The sequence below is a fragment of the Homarus americanus genome, unplaced genomic scaffold (genome assembly GCF_018991925.1).
Source record: "Homarus americanus isolate GMGI-L3 unplaced genomic scaffold, GMGI_Hamer_2.0 scaffold56009, whole genome shotgun sequence".
Taxonomy (NCBI): Eukaryota; Metazoa; Arthropoda; class Malacostraca; order Decapoda; family Nephropidae; genus Homarus; species Homarus americanus.
The window spans coordinates 1,199,005-1,221,801 of record NW_024739542.1 but is presented as its reverse complement, the minus strand read 5'-3'; the positions used below and the strand labels follow the sequence as shown (position 1 = coordinate 1,221,801).

At 39.5% G+C, this 22,797-nt stretch overlaps 1 protein-coding gene across 1 annotated transcript; it reads left to right on the top strand.

Annotated features, from left to right (window-relative positions):
- Positions 1-227: 227 nt before the first annotated feature.
- On the top strand, positions 228-17,248 carry LOC121874846 (mucin-6-like). The gene is made up of 12 exons (XM_042379131.1): positions 228-320; positions 6,305-6,388; positions 6,709-6,966; positions 7,117-7,230; positions 7,431-7,672; positions 7,911-8,063; positions 10,009-10,179; positions 10,333-10,407; positions 12,098-12,203; positions 12,461-12,583; positions 15,188-15,269; positions 16,534-17,248. The coding sequence occupies exons 1-11, from the start codon at positions 245-247 to the stop codon at positions 15,211-15,213; spliced, it is 1,428 nt and encodes a 475-aa protein (XP_042235065.1). The 5' UTR covers positions 228-244; the 3' UTR covers positions 15,214-15,269; positions 16,534-17,248.
- The last annotated feature ends 5,549 nt before the right edge of the window (positions 17,249-22,797 follow it).

Genomic DNA, 22,797 nt, shown 5'->3' with positions numbered 1-22,797 from the left:
AGTGTCACCGGCATTACCAACGCTACGTCACATTCCCCACGTCATATTCACGAAAATAACCGAGGTATAAATACTGCGACAACAGGTGGTCACAGTACACCACCTCCAGTGTTGTGACTAGACACACGCACTTTGTCTTGATTGTCCTGCCTTCAGGTTCCAGTTGTCCACTCACTGTATCACCGCGCTGCTGGCCATCCCCACCTGCTGGTGAGTTTCTTGTTTCATTCTGCCTGTGTTGGTGATGTTGGCGACAGTGTGCTCCTGCTACGACCCATTTGATTGCCAAGATCTTCATCTCCAGCTCAGTTACTGTAAAAGTGAAATCATAATAAATATTTACTTGGATTGTATGTGCAGTATTACTATGGTTCATAGTAATAATAATAATAATAATAAAATTTTTAATAATAATAATAAACAGTTTATTGAAAGAACATGGCAGGCTTTTCCTGTGATCACTCAGTGTATAGAAAATGCCTTGCGAGTCACTGGTCCAATATCAACGTACAGTATTAGTAATTGTTAATTTGTAAACAAAAAAATCCAGCAAATTGCTCTGCTTTTATTATCACTACTATGAATTCACAGGTTTATATATAATATCTAGCTGGATTAAAAACGATTGTTCAGCTGTCTTTATCATAGTTCCATTTGTATAGTCGAGGAAATAGTGAACTATGAATTTTATATGAAATTGAGGATGATTTGTATAAATTTGGTGAAGGATATGTTTTTCTATTTTATGAGGATTATATCAAAGAACAAATAAATACGTTATAAAGTTCCCAGTCCGCTATTTTCAGAACAACCAATGTTACACAAATTGATGAAGATCTGAACACACACACATACACGTTCAACCTTCGTCCAGACCCTTGAGGAAGCAGTGAGGGTGAAGGCGAGGTGTGCCGTTCCCTAGTGCCAATTAACTTAACAGAACACATCCAGACGTGATCAAATAATTCATCTTGGTCAAATTTCATAAAAAAATAGATTTCCCTTAATTTCCCCAACATTAGCTAATTTTCTTGTACTGTATATACTATAAAACTAGTCAACCATTATAAGCACGGTAAATAGGTAAATAGCTCTAGTTCTGACATTACTGTGAGTCAATGGTGAAACTCGACGCCTACACGTTTATTCACATAAGGAACATAAGAACATAAGAAAGGAGGAAACTGCAGCCGGGCTATTGGCCCAAACTGGGCATTCCAATTTACACCCAACCCCTATTGCTCATATATCCATCCAACCTATGTTTGTATTATACTGCGTATTCGAGTTAATGATGATATTTGCTAACTTGTTCCACTCATCCACTACTTTATTTCCAAACCAATAATTACCTATTTCGTGTAAATCTAAATTTGTCTAATTTAAAACCATTGTTACGAGTTCGCTCCTGGTTGGATAGTTTGAGTATCTTTGTAATGTCCCCTTTGTTTAGCCCTGACTTCCATTTATACACCTCGATCATATCGCCCCTTACTCTACATCTCTCTCGAGGGATTGCAAATTAAGAACCTGTCTCTGTACTCAAGGTTCATAATGCCCAGGATTAGTTTTGTTATTCTCCTTTGAATTCTTTCCAAGGATTCTATATCCATTCTTTAATACGGTGACCAGAATTGAACTGTGTAATCCAAGTGGGGTCTCACAAGCCCAAGATATAGTTTTAAGATGACCCAGCTAGATTTGTAACTAACACTCCTTTGTATGAACCCAAGCACCCTATTAGCCTTGTTTCGAGCAAATACACATTGTTTACTTGGCTTAAGATTCCTACTTATCATTACTCCAATATTTTTCTCACAGTCGGATTTCTCAATAACATCGTTGTTCATCTGGTATCTGGTTTCCCTATTTACATCCCCTATACTGAGGACTTTACATTTGTCCACACTGAATTTCATCTGCCATTTTTTAGACCATTCGAAAATTTTTTTTAGATTTTCCTGTAGTTTTGCTGAGTCATCGTCAGATTTAATTACAAGCCCTATTTTAGTGTTATCAGCAAATTTACTTATGTTGCTGTCTACGCCGATATCTATGTCATTTATGTATATAATAAATAATAATGGTCCGAGTACTGAGCCTTGGGGAACTCCATTAATGACATTGCTCCAGTTGGATTTAGTGCCGTTAATGCCCTATAACCACGCCCTAATCCATTTTAGAATATCTCCTTTAATGCCATGAGCCTCCACTTTTCTTATTAGTCTTTCGTGGGGGACTCTGTAGAAGGCTTTGCTAAAGTAGAGATATACCACATCATAATTGTGCCCCTCGTCCACTGATTCGAAAACAGACGAAAAGAATGTTAATAGACTAGTTAGACATGAACGCCCTCTTGTGAAGCCATGTTGGGAATCATTGATCAACTTGTGCTTCTCCAGGTGATTTCGAATAGAGTTTGAAATGATTCCTTCCAGTAATTTGCCTACAATTGATGTTAGACTGATTGGTCGTTAGTTAGAGGATAGTGATCTAGCTCCCTTTGTGAAAATCGGTATTACATTCGCTATACTCGAGGATTCTGGAACTACACCGTTTTAAGGAGATGTTAAACAACTTTGCTTAGGGCATAGTAAGCTCTTCCTTACATTCCTTTAATACTCTGACAAATATCTCATCGGGACCTGGTGACTTATAAGGCTTTAGTTTGTCTATTTGCTTACTACCATCGTTACTAGTCACTACTATTTGCTTAATTTATTTTCTCTATCTCTGCATAAAGTCGGTGCCACGGGTATCACGTTTAAATTTTCGGTGGTGAAAACTGTTGAAAAATATAAATTCAGATTATTGCTAATTTCTCCGTCGTTATCCGTTAGTTCGCCGGTATCTGACTGTATTGGTCCAATCTTTTCTGGTGTTTTAGTTTGATACATTTGATAGAATCCCTTGGGGTTTGCCTTCGCCTACCTTGCTATCTTCAGTTCATTATTCCTCTTTGCTTTTCTTATCTCTGTTTTAACCCTACCGGCCAATACCTTATAATAATCTCGGAGGTAAACTTCACCATGATTTTTTCTCCTACCTATAGCCTTCCTTTGTCCAATAATATTCTTTAACTAACTATTTATCAATTTAGGGTCATTGTTGTTTGATCTGAGTTTTCTGTATGGTATGGTCACAAGAACACAAGAACACAAGAATGGAGGAAACTGCAGCGGGCCTATTGGCCCATACTGGGCAGTCCCGTTTACACCCAACCCCTATTGCTCATATGAGCATCCAACCTATGTTTGAAGCAATTCAGCGTATTCGAGTTAATGATGATATTTGGTAACTTGTTCCATTCATCCACTACCTGTTTCACCATTATTTCGCGCTGTAAATCTAAATTTGTCTAATTTAAAACCATTGTTACGAGTTCGCCTGGATAGTTTGAGTATCTTTGTAATGTCCCCTTTGTTTAGCCCTGCCTTCCACTTATACACCCCTATCAGGTCGCCCTCGCTCACGTCTCTCAAGGGAGTGCAAATTAAGATGCTTTAACCTGTCTCTATACTCAAGGTTCCTAATGCCCGGGATTAGTCTTGTCATTCTCCTCTGAATTCTTTCCAAGGATTCTATATCTATTCTGTAATACGGTGAGCAGAACTGAACTGCGTAATCCAGGTGTGGTCTCACAAGAGCAAGATACAGTCTACCTTTGTGCATTAAGCAACTCTTTATTTAAATTGTTGTGGAACTCGGCAACCTCAGATCTCATTATCAGGTCTCCCTGTAAGGTGAGGTCACCCTCTGTGGGTACATTATGAGAGGTCATGTGAGGTCATGTAGTTCACCCCCAAGCGTGATATCCCTTCTCTCAGCTGCCTCTTCAAACTATCTTGGACTTTAGTGGAATTTTCCTTGCATCTGCCCCGAAATTCTAACTGGCATCTAATTTCTTTGTGATCTGTGTTAGCAAGTTCGTTCCCTACTTCGACATTACTAATGAGGTTTTCTCTGTTTGACAGAACTAAATCGAGTATATTATTACCCCGGGTGGGTTCGGTTATATGTTGGCTTAGGAAACAGTCCTGGATTGTTTCAAGAAAATCCTCTGATTCTGAGTTACCCATAAGGTCAATCCAATCTATTTGGCTAAAGTTAAAGTCGCCTACTATACAGACTTTGCCATGTATGGAAGCCCTGCGCATTTCATCCCAAATAAATCGCTCAGTAACTCTATCAAAATTAGGTGGTCTATATATTACTCCTGTGATTAATTTTTCCTTACCATCGATTAGTTATATCCAAATTGTTTCTGTATTCCGTTCTGTTTTTATTACCTTATTTATTTCACACTTCAGATTATCCCTTACATACAGTAGGTTGCTACTCCGCCTCCTTTCCTAATCTGCCTATCCATATGGAAGAATTTGTAACCTGCAATTTGGTATTCGACAGGTAACTCACGTGAGTCTAGGTTTATTTATGTTTCGGTGAAAGCTATTATATCAATTTTTCGGTACATGCCAACGCCCTGATTTCATGTATTTTGTTTCTTATACTTCTACTGTTTGCGTAGTAGACATTTAAGTTAGTCGTGTTCTGAGTCCTTTCTTTGTCGCGTTTATGTTTTAACTCCCTGCCTAATTTAGTTTTGCCATAATTCCTAGCACTATTTCCCTGTAACCTTTCACTTTGTTTACCTACGCCCACTGCAGTTTCCTCCACCCCCGTGCTCATATGTTCTCTTAGCAGTTTAAAAACTTCGACATCTTTTGAACTGCCCTCTCGAGAGAACCAGCGAGGGTTGCCACCCCATCCCGAGACAGGTGCACCCCATCTAGCATAAAGGTCCCTTCTGCCGTAGAAGTTGACCCAGTTGTCAATGAATGGGACTGATATTGACTTGCAATATCTGTCAAGACGGCCGTTGACACCAACTGCCCTTGACAGCCATTCATTGCCAACTCTCCTTCTAGGCAGGACACCACATATGATAGGGATCCCTCCCTTCCACCTAATACGCCCTATAGCTGTCTTGAACTTATCAAGAAGCTCCACGCTCCTACACCGGCCAATATCATTGCCTCCTGCACTAAGGCAGGTAATGGGTTTGTTCCCATTACCAGACAAGATATTGTCCATCCTGTTAACTATATACCCCACCCCAGCTCCTGGCAAACACACCCTCATCCTATTTTTATTTTTACCACAAAAAGTTCTGTCCAGGTACCGTACCTGGGAATCGCCAACAATTAAGGTTTTCGTACCTTCCTTGTCAGCCTTGTCCCTGACTATGCTAATGTCCAATTCGTCTATCAAAGGACTGAAAGAGTTGATACACGTAACTGTTTGGTCGTCCCTCTCCTCACCAGCTTCCATTCGCCTGAGTTTTCGTTAGACACGGGCTTTCCTTTTCTCGTTTCCTCCTTCATCCTCGCTATCTCTTCGTTTAGTTTCAAGTTTTCTTCCTTGGTCCTCTCTAACTCTGCCCTCAGAAGGGCACAGCCCTGTTCACAAGTAGCACTAGCCATTGCTGACAATTAATCCCCGGGAGCTAACCCTGCCGTGGCCTTTCTTCTAGTGAGGTCAGAAGACTTGTAAGGACCTATTTACGTGTGGGTGTGTGTGTCCACATTATATGTGCAACTGAGTGAGAGTGTTGAACAGTGTTACATGATCACCAGAATAAAACAAACAACATGCAGATAATAAGTTCAAAGTTAACATAAATACTGTTTTTGTACCAGTGTGAATGTGTGTGTTTTTATAAGTTTTTACCTTGAGCTGCAGTACTTGTAAAGTTCCTTATACTCGTATATCACAAATTTTATTTGAGATACCGAAAGTAAAAGTTGGTCACATAGGCATGACTGCCCGTTGATGATCCACTGTACAGTATAATGATACATAACACAGTTGCTACAATGTTTCTGTGTCCCACAATATGTTCTGTTCGGTTTGATTGTCGTTAAAGAATTTTATATTATGATCACTCTTGCCATAAGTTTTAAGGGCTATTCATGCCCTATTTTCTTAAAGATCTATAGATGTTGTTATCAAGAAACTTGGGATTTTTCCTGAAACGACTATTAGATTTGAGTTTCTCAGAATACTGCGGTAATGAGTGAAATGTTCTGTGTTTAGCACGACATTCTATTTCTTATTAAAGGTCTCTAATAAGACATTCTAAATCTTGTAAAAGGTCCAGTGCAATAGTCTATAATATGTTGAGGCTCCTGAATATATGTAACTGAGATGTGACTTAGCATTGCTGATTAAAACGTCCTGTTATCGGATTATTATTAGTAAGGTGTTAGTCTCTGAAGTAAATTATCACGTATTCTCCTGACAGGAATGTGGTCGATACCTCGAGTAGCGGAGATCCCCAACCTACTGCTGGTGCTGTCCTGCCTCCTGGTGCACACCCACGGCTTCAGTAAGTCTCTCTATTTATCTCTCTTTCTATCTCTCTCTCTCTTTCTCTCTCTAACTCTCTCTTGCATTCTCTCTCTCTTATACATACAATATTTCATAAGTGAAACCTAGGGCGGTCAAACATTATTCACTCTATGTTTTGATATAATGCGGGTTTTCTTATAAATTCTTTCACGAGTAAACAAATCACATGAAAGTTAAAACATAAAAATAATCTTTCTCCAAACCAAATAATTGTTGTGAATTCCTAATTCTGTTTAATCAAATTCGAACATGTACGAGGAAGACAAACAAACATAATATTGTTCATAAAATTTTCAGCGGCTGGGCAAATTTTAGAAAAACGTTCAGGGAGACAGGAAATAGCTGGCCAGCGTAGCGACCTCCGTATCCTCAACCCTGACGAAGATTGTGACGATGAAGAACCAGAGGTTCATGGAACGTGTTCGTGCTGCTACGGGAACGAATTCTACACACATGGGTCAGTTGTCCACACCGACGCCAAGAAGTGCATACAGCTAGTGTGTCACGACGGAGAGATTGTCTCCAAGTACACCGGCTACTACTACTGCAGCTCTTGTAAGTAGAGTGCCGTTTACACCCACACAACTGATAATTGGAATAGTTTATCTTCGTCGCTTTTAATAATCTATTTAAACAATCGTTCTTCCTCTCTCTCAAACTTAATCAAACTTAAAACTCATCACATCTCCGTTTATCTCACGTCAGGTTGTGAGTACAATGGACAGCTGTACAATCACAATGAACATCTGCCACTGCCGTGCGGCTATATGAGGTGTTCATATGGCAGCTGGTACGTCTACGACAGCATCGACCACTGCTGTAAGTAAACCCTTGTGGTCTTATGTTCAAATATTTTGTCAGGATATATATATATATATATATATATATATATATATATATATATATATATATATATATATATATATATATATATATATATATATATATATATATATATATATTTACGGAGTAAGAGTACTACCATCGGTAATCTCTATCTCTCTTACTTGACTGTCCAGGCTCCCACTGTATACTATATGATGACATCCACATCGTCACCTTCGACAATAGATACTACGACTTCCACGGTCACCTCAACTACTCCCTCGCCCAGTCCGACACATCGTACAGCCCAGAGGTGGGCGTATTTGCTGACTTCAAGCCATGTTCGTACAGCGGCCTGGTTTCTTGTCTCGACAAGGTCACATTCAGGGAGAATCCAAACACCATCGTCACCATCGACTACAGCGACTTGGGCACTGTAAGTGCAGTGATTACATAAAACTGATGAATATTACTTCTTTGCATCTGAATCCTGTTTAGTATATAATTTTTCAATGTACACTTTCAGTATTAAATGGAATGGACCTGAACACGAAGAATAAACTAGAGCTGAATACATTATTGGTACTACTTACCAGCTGACTGATCATAAAAAAAAAACACCTGCAGGCCTGGCTACGGTCTCTAATACGTAATCATTTGTTACACACGACCAGATTCAAGTGAACGGAGAGTGCTACAGCCTGGCCAGATTAACAAACTATTGGTATGCCTATCCGCTGGAGGTGAACGGCGTCACCTATCCGATAATCGTAGTCAAGATGTCCTTCGATTGCGTTAAGTTTGTTGGCCACACTTCCAAGATCACGGTGAGTGGTACCTAGTGACTGGCCGCTGTGGTCGTAGTTATCAGTGGCTCTTGTTGGGAGAAGTCTTTGTTAAACACCCAGGTGAAAATGCAAATGATTATCTATTTATTTATCTATCTATCTATCTATCTATCTATCTGTCTGTCTGCCTGCCTGCCTGCCTCTCTCTCTCTCTCTCTCTCTCTCTCTCTCTCTCTCTCTCTCTCTCTCTCTCTCTCTGTCTGTCTGTCTGTCTGTCTGTCTGTCTGTCTGTCTGTCTGTAATTAATTACCTCCATCGAACGGCTTAAATGACCGTCACTTGTACAGTTTATTTAGCTAGAAAAACACAGATACAGAGTCGATAATAATAGCAATATTAACATGGCTGACCCAGTTGAGAACCTGAGCTCTATTGACGGCACCTGATATATACTGTACATTATTTCAAGGAAGTATTATGTGACATTTAGTATCTTCTGGAATACTACACATAACTTGGTGGTAGTAAGAACATATCAAAATGTTACCACGGTTATCACTTCGTTATTTATCTATTTATTTATTTAGTTAGTTATTTTTTATTTTTTTACATTTGTATTGTTAGTATATACAATTTTTACAATGGTGTTGATATTCAGAAATATGATAAGGGAAAGAAGTAGTACATCATGGGTTGTATTAAGGTGAAACAAGAGGACAGAGTTGCCAGTATTATGTCTAGTCGTCAAATATAATTATTTGAATGGTAATTTCTATCCAACTAAATGCCAATTTATGATATAAAGTAGGTATTACAAAAATATTAATACTTAGGCAATATATATTTTTTTAAGAGATGATTTAAAGGAAGGGACTGTAGTTTTTGCTCGGAAGGGTGGGGGTAACTTGTTCTATACCTTCACACCATGGTATTTTATGGAGGTCTGGGACTGAGAGGAGCGCATGGGGGGTGGTCATAGTAGCTCTGGGTGTTTTAAGTTTGTATCTCTGATTATTTGGGAACTGCAAATAATTATTGTCAATCAAGTGATTATTCGCTAGTGTGGTCAGTTTTTCAAGTAGATCATTGTCCGCACAACTCCCTTCAGTGCAATAAACAGAGGTTGTGCTTTTGAAGAACCAGAGGCCCCCATAGTGTGTGACAGTGTATCAAGTGTTGGTAAACAAAATCATAATAGTTTTTTTCATTGCTGCAAGAGTGAGTTACTGACGACTGTGATGCAGTTTCTCATCAACAAAAACCCCAAGGAATTTAGTATTTTGTTCAGTTTTGAGGATTGTATTACCAAGGTACAGGGCGTCCAAATCTGGGAGTAGGTTTTCCTTTTGTAAAGGATTGTGTAGTGTTTTTTTTTCGAGGTTTAAGATCAGTTTATTACGTATTACCCAGGTCCTAAGTCAATTCAGTGTTCATAGCTCTCACCAAGGGTTGAAGATCTGAGTTGCTGGCATAAAGATTGCTATCATCTGCAAATAAGCTGTATTTTATGAGTATGCTGGAGTGGACTATATCGTTCATATACAATAAGAACATTACAGGACCGAGAATGGAGCCTTGAGGGACGCCATATAAAATTTTTGAGGAGTCAGATTGATGATTATGATAGCAGACAAAGTGCTTCCTGTTAGATATGAGGTAAACCAATTGTGGGATAAGCCCCTAACGCCGTAATGTTCAAGCTTTGCCAGGAGGATGGTCGACAGTACCAAAGGCTTTAGAGAGATCCAGGAATATTCCGAGTGTGACCTGATTGTCATCATAGGAGTTGAAGATGGTATTAGTAAAGGATAGCAGAGCACTCCTAGTCGACCTTCTAGCTCTAAATACAAAATGAGAGTCTGTAAGGATGTTATTGACACTGCAGTTGTATAGGAATATAAATGATATCTGTTGTAAACATGTAGTAGAACATAATGACTGTCACTTGTAGTACAACTTAATGATCTGCCATCTCTTGCTACAGTTGATAGTCTGCCCACACCGTGTTGACGTGTTAGCCCACCCGAGCCTCTCTGACGGTCTGGATGGTCTTTGTGGCCACTACAACAACTACCAGAATGACGACTTCACCAGCCGCTCTCTTACCGTCTATCCTTTATACAAATACCCTCTGGACTTCCCGCTTTCTTGGCTGGTACGAGACCATGATAACTATATTGGTTTTCTTTCTCAACCTATGAAAACTATTCACGTGAATATCTAATAAATTGGCATAGAATTTGCTTTAGGAGTGTGGTGTGGCAACAAGTGTTTGCAATACTCTTAACTTGTCTTCTGTCAACGGCAGACAAACGACCAGTGTGGCGAGGATTATCAAAGTGACTGCCCTGAGCCTCACCTGGGATGCTCTGGCGCATATACGGTGAGTATATCGTGACTTACCTCATAATACCTTACTCTGCTGTAAAGTTACCACACAACACCTTACTCTGCTGTAAGGTTACCACACAACACCTTACTCTGCTGTAAGGTTACCACACAACACCTTACTCTGGTGTAAGGTTACCACACAACACCTTACTCTGCTGTAAGGTTACAACACAACACCTTACTCTGCTGTAAGGTTACCACACAACACCTTACTCTGGTGTAAGGTTACCACACAACACCTTAATCTGCTGTAAGGTTACCACACAACACCTTACTCTGCTGTAAGGTTATCACACAACACCTTAATCTGCTGTAAGGTTACCACACAACACCTTACTCTGCTGTAAAGTTACCACACAACACCTTACTCTGGTGCAAGGTTACCACACAACACCTTACTCTGCTGTAAGGTTACCACAAAACACCTTACTCTGCTATAAAGTTACCACACAACACCTTACTCTGGTGCAAGGTTACCACACAACACCTTACTCTGCTGTAAGGTTACCACACAACACCTTACTCTGCTGTAAAGTTACCACACAACACCTTACTCTGCTGTAAGGTTACCACACAACACCTTACTCTGCTGTAAAGTTACCACACAACACCTTACTCTGCTGTAAGGTTACCACACAACACCTTACTCTGGTGTAAGGTTACCACACAACACATTACTCTGCTGTAAAGTTACCACACAACACCTTACTCTGCTGTAAGGTTACCACACAACACCTTACTCTGCTGTAAAGTTACCACACAACACCTTACTCTGCTGTAAAGTTCCCACACAACACCTTACTCTGCTGTAAGGTTACCACACAACACCTTACTCTGCTGTAAAGTTACCACACAACACCTTACTCTGGTGTAAGGTTGCCACACAACACCTTACTCTGCTGTAAAGTTACCACACAAACGCCTCTGCTGTACTCCTGCTGTAAAGTTCCACACAACACCTTAACCACCTTACTCTGCTGTGTAACGTTACCACAACACCTTACTCTGGTGTAAGATTACCACACAACACCTTACTCTGCTGTAAAGTTACCACACAACACCTTACTCTGCTGTAAGGTTACCACACAACACCTTACTCTGCTGTAAGGTTACCACACAACACCTTACTCTGGTGTAAGGTTGCCACACAACACCTTACTCTGCTGTAACGTTACCACACAACACCTTACTCTGGTGTAAGATTACCACACAACACCTTACTCTGCTGTAAGGTTACCACGCAACACCTTACTCTGGTGTAAAGTTACCACACAAAACCTTACTCTGGTGTAAGGTTGCCACACAACACCTTACTCTGCTGTAACGTTACCACACAACACCTTACTCTGGTGTAAGATTACCACACAACACCTTACTCTGCTGTAAGGTTACTGCATTACACCTTACTCTGGTGTAAAGTTACCACACAAAATCATCCTTCGGTGTTAGATCACCATCCAAATCAAGTGTGGTTTTACAGCAATAGTACTTGTGAAACAATCTGTTAAATGATTGAAGTCTTTATTCTGAAATAATGTTTATCTTGGCGGTTGTCTGCAACAAAGCTGTATAATAAGTTCTTCTAACAACATACTTCCTCGACAACAGCTCACTTGGCAGTAAGATCAACACAGTATAGTTTAAGATGGCAGATAATGGGAGCCCCTCTCTCTCTCACACAGTTCTCACCGTGCATGGCGAACACCAATGAAATGTATAACTACTACTGTCAGTGCTTAAATTACTTGTACTTCTTGTTCTACCTTGAGCATGATCTTCATCACCTGCGTACGTATTCATAAAGATTTTGTGTGCTTCTTTTCTCGAGGTGTGTGTGTGTGTATGTGTGCGTGTGTGTGATAGCCAATGAAGGAACAATGTTTGTGTCCTCTTGATTCCGGCCATCTTGCGTTATGGTGGTAAACGGCTTCAAGAACTAGAAAAGTTAATACTATTACTATTACTCTGGTCTCCTACTTAATTAACTTACACAATGTTTCACACGAGCTCGTGACTGACAGATACTCACTCGCTGGTGTCCACAGAATCGTGTGTCTCTGACCTCTGCATGTTGTACCAGAACGGCCAGAGCAGTTACGTCAACACTTGGCTGATGACCCTGAAGGACAACGCTGACACTAGCTGCTTTTTCTACTATAACCATGCAGGTCAGTATCATCGCTCTGCAAAAGATGTTATAATTTTTTATTTTTAATTCATTGAGACGGTGAACGTTATACTTAAAATTGAGGAATTGTCACCTTTATGAGAAGGAAAGGCGGTACAACCTAAATTAACCTCTTGTTTATACTCAACTGAAAGACATATGTCAAGTTTTCTCATTTGAATTATTATATTAATAATACTGGTGAAATATTACGCACACAGACACACACACACACACGCGTGTGTGTGTGTATATATATATATATATATATATATATATATATATATATATATATATATATATATATATATATATATATATATATATATATATATATATATATATATATATATATACTGTGTATTTATGTCGACGAGAGATGCGTTGAGCTGGCCATTGAAGTGTCGCCTGAATAGTGTGCCATTTAGTGGCTACAACTACAATGGTCACACTTGACAATATCCATGGCAGTCCTAACATCAGTTGTGGTTATAAAAACGAAAATGCCAAAGTCAAAGATCGCTGCTCAATACAGATGCCACCCAGCATGAGTTGGTTCCTTGTTGGAGTGGCGACTCCCGTAATTTTTTTTTTTTTTTTACGGGAATTAGCTCACCCGGGCACAGGTCAAACGACCCACAACGGAGCCTGGGGAGAGAAAAAAAAAGAACGGAAAGAAATTGAAAATATAGAAAAAAAGGCTGTACTGTATTAATCTACACCATGAAGATGCCGGAAAATTAGCTTTTTAAAGTGAGACAGATTGTAAGAGCATGGAAACACAGAAGAAGGCAGAGAATTCCACAGTTTGGCTGTGTGAGGAAAGAAGGAGGTACTATAACGGGTTATTCTCGTGTGACCGACATCCCCAGAGAAATGGTGGGCACCGCAGGCAAGACGTGTGTTACGAACCCACGGCCTTGCCGGCGGTACACAGGATGCCAAATCCACTGAACATTGCCCGTTAAAGTACCTGTAAAAGAGAGTGAAGCAACATTGCGCGAAGAGAAAGGGGAGAGAGATTGTCGACTAAAGGAGGAGAGTTAATAAGACGAAATGCCTTTGATTCCACCCTATCTAATAGTTGGAGAGAAGAAGAGCCACCCCAGATATGAGAGCAGTACTCTAAGTTAGGACGAATGAATCCCTTATATACTTGGAGCAACTGCTCAGAAGTGAAGTAGCTGCGGCATCTGTACAGCATTCCCAACTTTCGGGAGGCAGCTTTAGTTATACTAAGGATGTGTGATTTCCAGGACATATTGGAGGAAATGGTGAGGCCTAACATATTTATATCAGAATTTGGGAGGATGATAGCGTCCTGAAATGTAATTGGTGGGGGATCGTCTAATTTACAAAGTGTAATTGGTAAATATTGAGTTTTGTTACTATTGAACTTAACCAAGTTTGTATCTCCCCATTCAGAGATGCTGCACAGATCCGCGTTGATAGAAGTAATGATATCAGTTCTAGAAACAGATCTAGTTTGAGAGTTAGGAGGAAGGGGGAAATGTGAGGAAGAGTGAAGAATAGAATCATCGGCGTAAGAATGGATAGAATTAGTTGTAGTGTTAAGTAAATCATTGATAAAAAGAAGGAAGAGAGTTGGTGAAAGAACAGAACCCTGTGGGACGCCACTATTGGTAGAGAAAGAGCGAGAAATCGATCCCTCGACAACAACTGCCATGGATCGATTTTCAAGGAAGCTAGAGATGAGAGAACAAAGTGGGGGAGAGAAACCAAAAGAGGGCAGTTTAGATAGCAAAGACTTGTGCCATACCCTGTCAAATGCTTTGGAGATGTCGAGGGCCACGACAAAAGTTTCCCCATAATCCCTAAGAGAGGATGACCAAAGATGGGTGTAATAGGAGAGCAGATCACCAGTAGATCTCGCCTGGCGAAAGCCATACTGGTGATCCGACAAAAGAGAAAGGCGTTCAAGGTGACGGAGAAAGTGGGAGTTCAAGATAGTTTCGAAAATCTTAGAGAGGGATGAAGTTAGGGCATTGGGGCGATAGATAGAGGGATTAGAATGGTCACCCTTCTTCGGGATGGGCTGGACCAAGGCATGCTTCCAAGAAAAAGGAAAAGTTTTGGTTTTGAGGCAAAGGCGAAAGAGGCGAGCAAGCACAGGGGCCAGGGCTTCAGCACACTCCCTCAGAACACGAGGGGGTATTTCGTCTGGTCCATGCGCCTTACTCACATCCAACCTGGGTAACACACCGGCAACCCTGCGAGTGGAGATTATAGGAAAATGCCTAGGTTCGGTAGGAGGTGCAGGGGTAGGAGGGATAGAGTGTTAATCGTCTAAGGTGGAATTAGAGGAGAATAAGGTGCCAAAGATTTTGGCTTTGTCAGGGGGAGAGTTGGCTATAGAGTTATTGGGACGGAAGAGAGGAGGAAAACAAGGCGTGCAGAAGTTGTTACTCGGATAAAATCTTAATATTTCTACACGGAAGAGTTCGTAAGTCTTTATTTATTTTATGTTGAGAGAAGCTTTATCTGCAGGGCAAAATATTTTCCGTTCTTATTTGTAAACGATGCACACTTATTAATTTTTGTAAAGGTGACTTATAATTCCTCATCCTTTTTTCTCTCTCTTCAGATTTCTCTAATGGGTGGCCAGCCTGAACATATGATTATGAAGCGAAGTATTATGCATTTACTATGGTCTGGACGAAGAGAAGGTGAGCTGATCTCTTGGTGTTTCCAGTAGCTCTTGGCTGTCTATACTTCTTTTTCTCATTCGTATTTTTCCAAATTTTTTCATTGTTATTTCTTTCTTTTAAATCAATCATCTTTACTATCTTGCCTTTCTCCATCATTATGTTCTGTATAAGGGTTAATATACCATTGCTGAATAGTTTACATCTATGAAGAGATCATTAAACTTTGAATTCTTTAAAAAAATGTCAAAGTTTCTGCTATGAAAATGTCACATAATTATATGGTTCGATATATGTATTATGTGTTTCTCAATTTCTTACCGTAGAGTTAGTTACCTTCACACTGGTTACTTACAGGAGATTATGGTGCATCTACGTAGAAATTCACTCCAGCACCCGACATTCCAAGTGATTTTTAATTGATAATGATGATTTAGTGATATCCATTACTTTACAACATCCACCTAAGTTATTGGTCATAATTTGTCATAACCAATCAGTCATTACCTTTAGTAATAATAAGAGAGGGATCACAGATACGGGCAGATAATTACACTTGCATTTATTTGGCAAGGTTCCAAACAATGATTTACAATTTGCATGTATATATGAGTCACTCACATTCACGCCGTAATAAAATTAATCTTGTAAATAGGGAATTGCCAACCTGGGGACGCACAATTGATTTCTCTACTATAGTATGACTTAACAGAGTATTATTTCCTAAAGTGATACATCCACTGCCAGTCTGGATTGCTCTTGTTGCAATCAAATTTCCACATGTGATATTTCCACGGGGAATAACAAACCTTGGGTTGGCACAAATAGTCTCTTGTCACTGACAATCATTGTAAACGGTATCGCTCAGGAAAATTCTGTGTAGCGTCCCATACCCTTAAGGCAGGGGAGCATGAGGTCTTGACTAACCCAAGGTCTAGGGCCTACTGACTAAAACTGTGGTTTTGGGGCGTGAGACGTGATGAACATTACAACACTGTCTCAACCCCCCTCCCCCATCCATAGACTGGCTCACTTACCCACTAATTAAATAGTGATGACGGAGTCATGGCTTACCTGGTGTCTTATCTCCCATAAAACAAACATTGAAGTTGGGTTGCGCGGGTAGGCCCAACGCAACCCATGAAAGAAAACTGTATTTTTTATTTATTTAATGAATTATCAAATAATTTCAGCCAAATTTTAAATCAATAAGCAGAAGGTTAATATGGTCAGCAATGGTACCTAAAAAGTAATTACTAATATAAGTAAAATTCATCCATTTTAGTACATTACTACAAGAAGGAACACCAGAAGTGAACGTGTGAAGTGGACGTTAGACATGAACTCCACAGTAAACAGCTGAGGAAGACATCGCGAGTGAACAGGGACAACAGGAACCAACAGCAGCAGTCAACATCGGAGGTGAACGGTAGTCATAAGCAACAGAATCTGTTGCGTTTAAATGCCAAATATTAACACCAAAAGTGAACAGTATTGAACAAGCTCTGAACACCGCAAGCACCAGTAAGACTGTTGAACAAGACAATATGATAATCAATTCCCTGGCGTCAGTTGTCGAAGTCGTCCCAAACTTATACCAACGATTATTATTAAGTCACCAGTAATTCCTCGCCGCGAGACATGAGAAATTCTCGTTCACCCAACAACTGAAACTAAAACTGAAAATCCCTTACCACCGACTAGTGGAGTTTGCTATTCGAAAACATCTGAAATCAAACCAGAAATTATCAAATATTTGGAATCATTCGTTCAAAATTTCCAAACATCTGGAGTCCTAAGTAAACATTACAAAACATCTGGCATCATACTTTAACATTCTTAAAGATATGGAGTTAGGGTTTAATAGTTATAAAAAAGAAATCAACATCCCAATTTAGTTACCCTCTTCTTCATAATATTCACATTTACTGTAATATTATTATATGAACTGTTGTTATTATTGTTAAGATGTTAGCAACAATAAATTTGGATAGTCAGTGCCAGTGTCTTTTACTTTTACTTAAATTATCCTCTAAAATTTCTTCCGAGGGGACTTGAGTGTTGTGCGTCGCCTTTAGTAATGACTTCTACTGTACATTCTACACATATTTCCTACGTCTTTATTTTTAATGTTTGTTTAAAGATTCCATCAAGTTGAGCTTGTGCTGTAATGAAACTGTTTTAGTTTTATTTAATTTAATACCAACACTGAATTTTCTGATGTTCAAAAATATATGTTATTATGTGAGAGAAATGTGTTACAAATAATTTAGATGCCCTTTGAAATGTAAGAGAATGAGTTTAGAGAAAGTGAGAAGTAAACATCCGAGATCAGCAAATAACACGTAAACGTATAGGAAAATCTTTAAATGTTCATGTTAATGGTGATTGTTAAGTAGCCTAAAGTATTGTATGGACTAGTATAATGACTGATAATCATTTTGAAATAATTTGTAAGCTTTAAATTGTTTTAACTCAATGAAAAATACATAAAGGATGTGGATATCGTGTGAAATGATTCTAAGTTATCTTTATAAAAATATAATTTTTTCAGTATAAGTGGTGTTATATTTATAAATAGTAATTACAAGATAGTTTAATGATTAGAGACTAAGAAAAGAAGTAACACAAATTGTACTATGATGAAACTGTCAATTGATTTGTATTTTAATACAAAATAGGGAGTCACTCGTCAATAAAGAGAGACACTTGTCAATATAGGGAGACACTCGTCATTATAGAGCCACTCGTCAATATAGAGTCACTCGCCAATATAGGGAGTCACTCGTCAATATAGAGCCACTCGTCAATATAGGGAGTCACTCGTCAATATAGAGAGACACTCATCAATATAGAGCCTCTCGTCAATATAGAGAGTCACTCGTCAATATAGAGAGACATTCGTCAATATAGAGCCTCTCGTCAATATAGAATCACTCGTCATTATAGGGAGTCACTCGTCAATGTAGAGAGACATTCGTCAATATAGAGTCACTCGTCATTATAGGGAGTCACTCGTCAATATAGAGAGCCACTCGTCAATATAGAGAGTCACTCGTCAAAATAGGGAGTCACTCGTCAATATAGAGAGACACTCGTCAATATAGAGTCACTCGCCAATATAGGGAGCCACTCGTCAATATAGGAGTCACTCGTCAATATAGAGAGCCACTCGTCAATATAGGAGTCACTCGTCAATATAGAGAGCCACTCGTCAATATAGAGCCACTCGTCAATATAGGAGTCACTCGTCAATATAGAGAGACACTCATCAATATAGGGAGCCACTCGTCAATATAGGGAGTCACTCGTCAAAATAGGGAGCCATTCGTCAATATAGAATCACTCGTCATTATAGGGAGTCACTCGTCAATATAGAGAGCCACTCGTCAATATAGAGTGTCACTCGTCAAAATAGGAAGTCACTCGTCAAAATAGGGAACCACTCGTCACTATATGGAGCCACTCGTCAATATAGTTAGTCACTCGTCAAAATAGGGAGCCACTCGTCAATATAGAGTCACTCGCCAATATAGGGAGCCACTCGTCAATATAGAGTCATTCGTCAATATAGGGAGCCACTCGAAAATATAGGGAGTCACTGGTCAATATAGAGCCATTCGTCAATATAGAGTCACTCGTCAATATAGGGAGCCACTCGTCAATATAGGGAGTCATTCGTCAAAATAGGGAGCCACTCGTCAATATAGAGTCATTCGTCAATATAGGGAGCCACGCGTCATTATAGGGAGTCTCTCGTCAATATAGGGAGTCATTCGTCAAAATAGGGAGCCACTCGTCAATATAGAGTCATTCGTCAATATAGGGAGCCACTCGTCAATATAGGGAGTCATTCGTCAAAATAGGGAGCCACTCGTCAATATAGAGTCATTCGTCAATATAGGGAGCCACTCGAAAATATAGGGAGTCACTGGTCAATATAGAGCCATTCGTCAATATAGAGTCACTCGTCAATATAGGGAGCCACTCGTCAATATAGGGAGTCACTCGTCAAAATAGGGAGCCATTCGTCAATATAGAATCACTCGTCATTATAGGGAGTCACTCGTCAATATAGGGAACTTCTCGTCAATGGGGAGGGCATTCGTTTAATTAGTGGGGCCTCAAAGTATGGCAGGGTTTTCTATTGTTAGATGTTAGTTTAATTCTTAAAATGTAAATAAGGTCGACAGTACACAATGAATGTCTGTCACTGTGGAGGTGTTTCTTGGGGTAGACAGACAGACTGATAGATAGATAGATAGATAGATAGATAGATAGATAGATAGACAGATAGATAGATAGATAGATAGATAGATAGATAGATAGATAGATAGATAGATTGATAGATTGATAGATAGACAGATAGGTAGGTAGGTAGGTAGGTAGGCTAGGTTAGATAGGTTAGGTTAGGTAGGTAGGTAGGTTAGGGTAGGTAGATGAAAAGACAATTTAATCAGAGCAAAGGTGAATATGGACTAACACCGGAGATATTTAGGGCAGTCATCATCATTTTAATCAACGTAATAACCACTTCATCACACTGGATACCAATATTCTTTTGCGTCCCCGCTTAATGTCGTGAAATTTCAGGTTTGACAACAAATCATTTTCTTTCAGTTAGTTACTTTAAAGAAGCTTCCCCCTCCTAATTGTCAATAAAAGTCTATTCATTAAAAAAACAAAAAAAACACGAATTTCTATTTTATAATTTATGGCATTCAAGTTTAATTATATACAGTTTATCTACCAAATAAAATTTATATTCTCTATGACCCGGTCCCCATGGTCTGCATAAGCCATGGACCACAGCTGGCTCCTCTGACGCAAGCGCAGGAGATTCAGTGCTCACCAACAAATTGCTCAATTAATAGTTACATCTAATCTGAATGCTTCTTATCATTTTTTTTCATGTCATGACTTTATAAAAAAGAGCAATTGAATGTTAGATGTCTATTCAACTATCTAACTTCGATAAGATTTAATAAAATGTGTAGAAACTCCAATATCCTGATCTATATTATTAAGTTCAGAGACGAAACACGTGAAATATTGTCTGTTATTTTTTTGCAACTTCCCTTTCACATTTGGTCAACTGTCTACTAACGACCCTGATAAGCAGTGGGTGGGCCATGGTCAGCACTATTTGGGCACGATGAGTAATTGGGCCATGGCTAATATCTAGATAGGCCATGGCGAATATATAGTTGGGCCATGGTGAATATATTGGTGGGCCCTGGTGAATATATACTTGGGCCATGGTGAATATATTGGTGGCCATAGTGAATATATAGTTGGGCCATGGTGAATATAGTGGTGGGCCATAGAATTTTACCACAAACATGATATACGTAACGATATTAATGAATCCGATAATTAAAAAAGAAAACGTAACGCTTCTATTGTGTATTATAATTTTGTTGTTAATTAATTATCTTCGGTATCACTTGGACGTGGAATTTGCATATTATATCACTTAATTGCCTTTTGTTTTAATTTCAGTAGATTATGGAATCAGTTCCCAGAGTTTTATACTGAACTGAACTACTGCTTGTTATTTTTGTTATAATACGTTAATATATTTTGACTTAAGCCAATTTGCTTCTCACGAGTAGTGTAAATATGGGTCATGGGGTTATTCGAATCAACTGTAGTGAGTCCTCTCCGGAAAATCTTGGGAACCATCGAATACTTAATATCTTACGACGCTGAAATATGGTATAAGTGAACAACATAGACAGATGTATTTAAGGAAAACAAATTAAACACACACACACACACACACTATCTCTACCTTTCAGTCACTCACCTGTGGCGTCCCCCAAGGCACCAAGATGGGACCACTATGCTTCCTTATACTTATCAATGATGCCCTAAGAAAAACCCCTGCTCGCTGGAAATATGTCGACGACTCCACCATTGGGATCAGCGTCAACAATTCTGCTCCCGACTATGCTGCCCTTCAGGATTTATTGAACAGTCTCTAAAACTGGGCCACCATCAACCATACCAAGACCATGGTTATGCACATCAACCTCTCCGACGTTGTCCCACCCCTTTCCATTACTTTAGGTCCTTACACACTCCAGGTTGTAGATTCCACTAAGCTCCTGGGCGTCACCATAGACAACAAACTAAATTGGAAACCACACGTCAGTGAAGTTGTCAAATCCTCCAGTTTCTGTCTCCACCTTCTCCACAGACTCAAGTCCCTCGGAGTTCTTACACCTGAGCTCCTCAGTGTTTACTTAACATTCATACTTCCCAAGCTCACCTATGCTTCCCCTACCTGGTCTTCCTCCCTAAATGCCACACAACGTAAACACCTAGAAAAAGTGCAAAAGAGGGCATGCAAGATTATTCTCTCCCCTTCCTACTCCACATATCAAGAAGTGCTCAACACACTGATCCTCTCGGCTCTTACTGACCATCACCACGACCTCATCTGCAAATTTTGTGAGAAGCTTCTGCACCATCCTCGACACCGGCTCCTACTACCACCTGAGATCCCTCTCCCGAGAATTGCTGTTCGACACCACAACCGCATCCAGCCCATAAGAGCACGAACTGATCGCTATAAGAACAGCCCAGTCCCAAACAGCGTAAAAATTATCAATAACTTGTAATAAACCAGTGTATTCACTCCCAGTAAATCCTACTTTTTTGCACTGTCACTATGTTGAAATGCCCTGCAGTTTGAGCTTCTCCCAACCTAGTTATTATATATCATATTTGCTTTCACGTACGTTAATTGTATATTATTTGCAAATCAAGAGACCCATTCCCCAATTATGTAACTGTATATTTTCAGCCTTCCGGCTGCTATGCTCTTTCAATAAACCGTTAATTATTATTATTATTATTATTATTACACACACACACACACACACACACACACACACACACACACACACACACACACACACACACACACTTGGGACACCCACGCCAGAGCTGAGGACCATCTGCAACGCCTTTATTCTCCCCAAACTAACGTATGCATCACCAACCTGGTCGTCTTCTCTCAACTCCACACAACAACGTCAGCTAGAGAAGGTAAAGAAAAGGGCCTGCAGAATCATGATCGGCGCAGAATACTTCGGCTACACCAACGCTCTCTCCACTCTGGAAATGCCATCCCTCAGTGACCTCCACCGCCAAGCACTGGAAAGGTTTGCCAGCCAACTAATGCACCACCCTCGTCATCGCTACCTTTTGCCACCTGCAGCCCCCCACCCACCTCGAGCAGTCCGCCACTACAACAAAATTCAGCCCATAAGAGCCCGCACCGATAGATATAATAATAGCACCATCCCATCTATTGTTAAAATAATAAACAACTCCTGATTTATGTACTGTACAGCCCTGTAAATGTATTCAATGCATATTATATCATTATGTCTAAATCAAATGTAAATCTGTATATTTTCAGCCAACGGCTGCAACTCTATTAATAAACCGTTTATTATTTTTATTATTATTATTATTATTATTATTATTATTATTATTATTATTATTATTATTATTACACACACACACACACAACCCT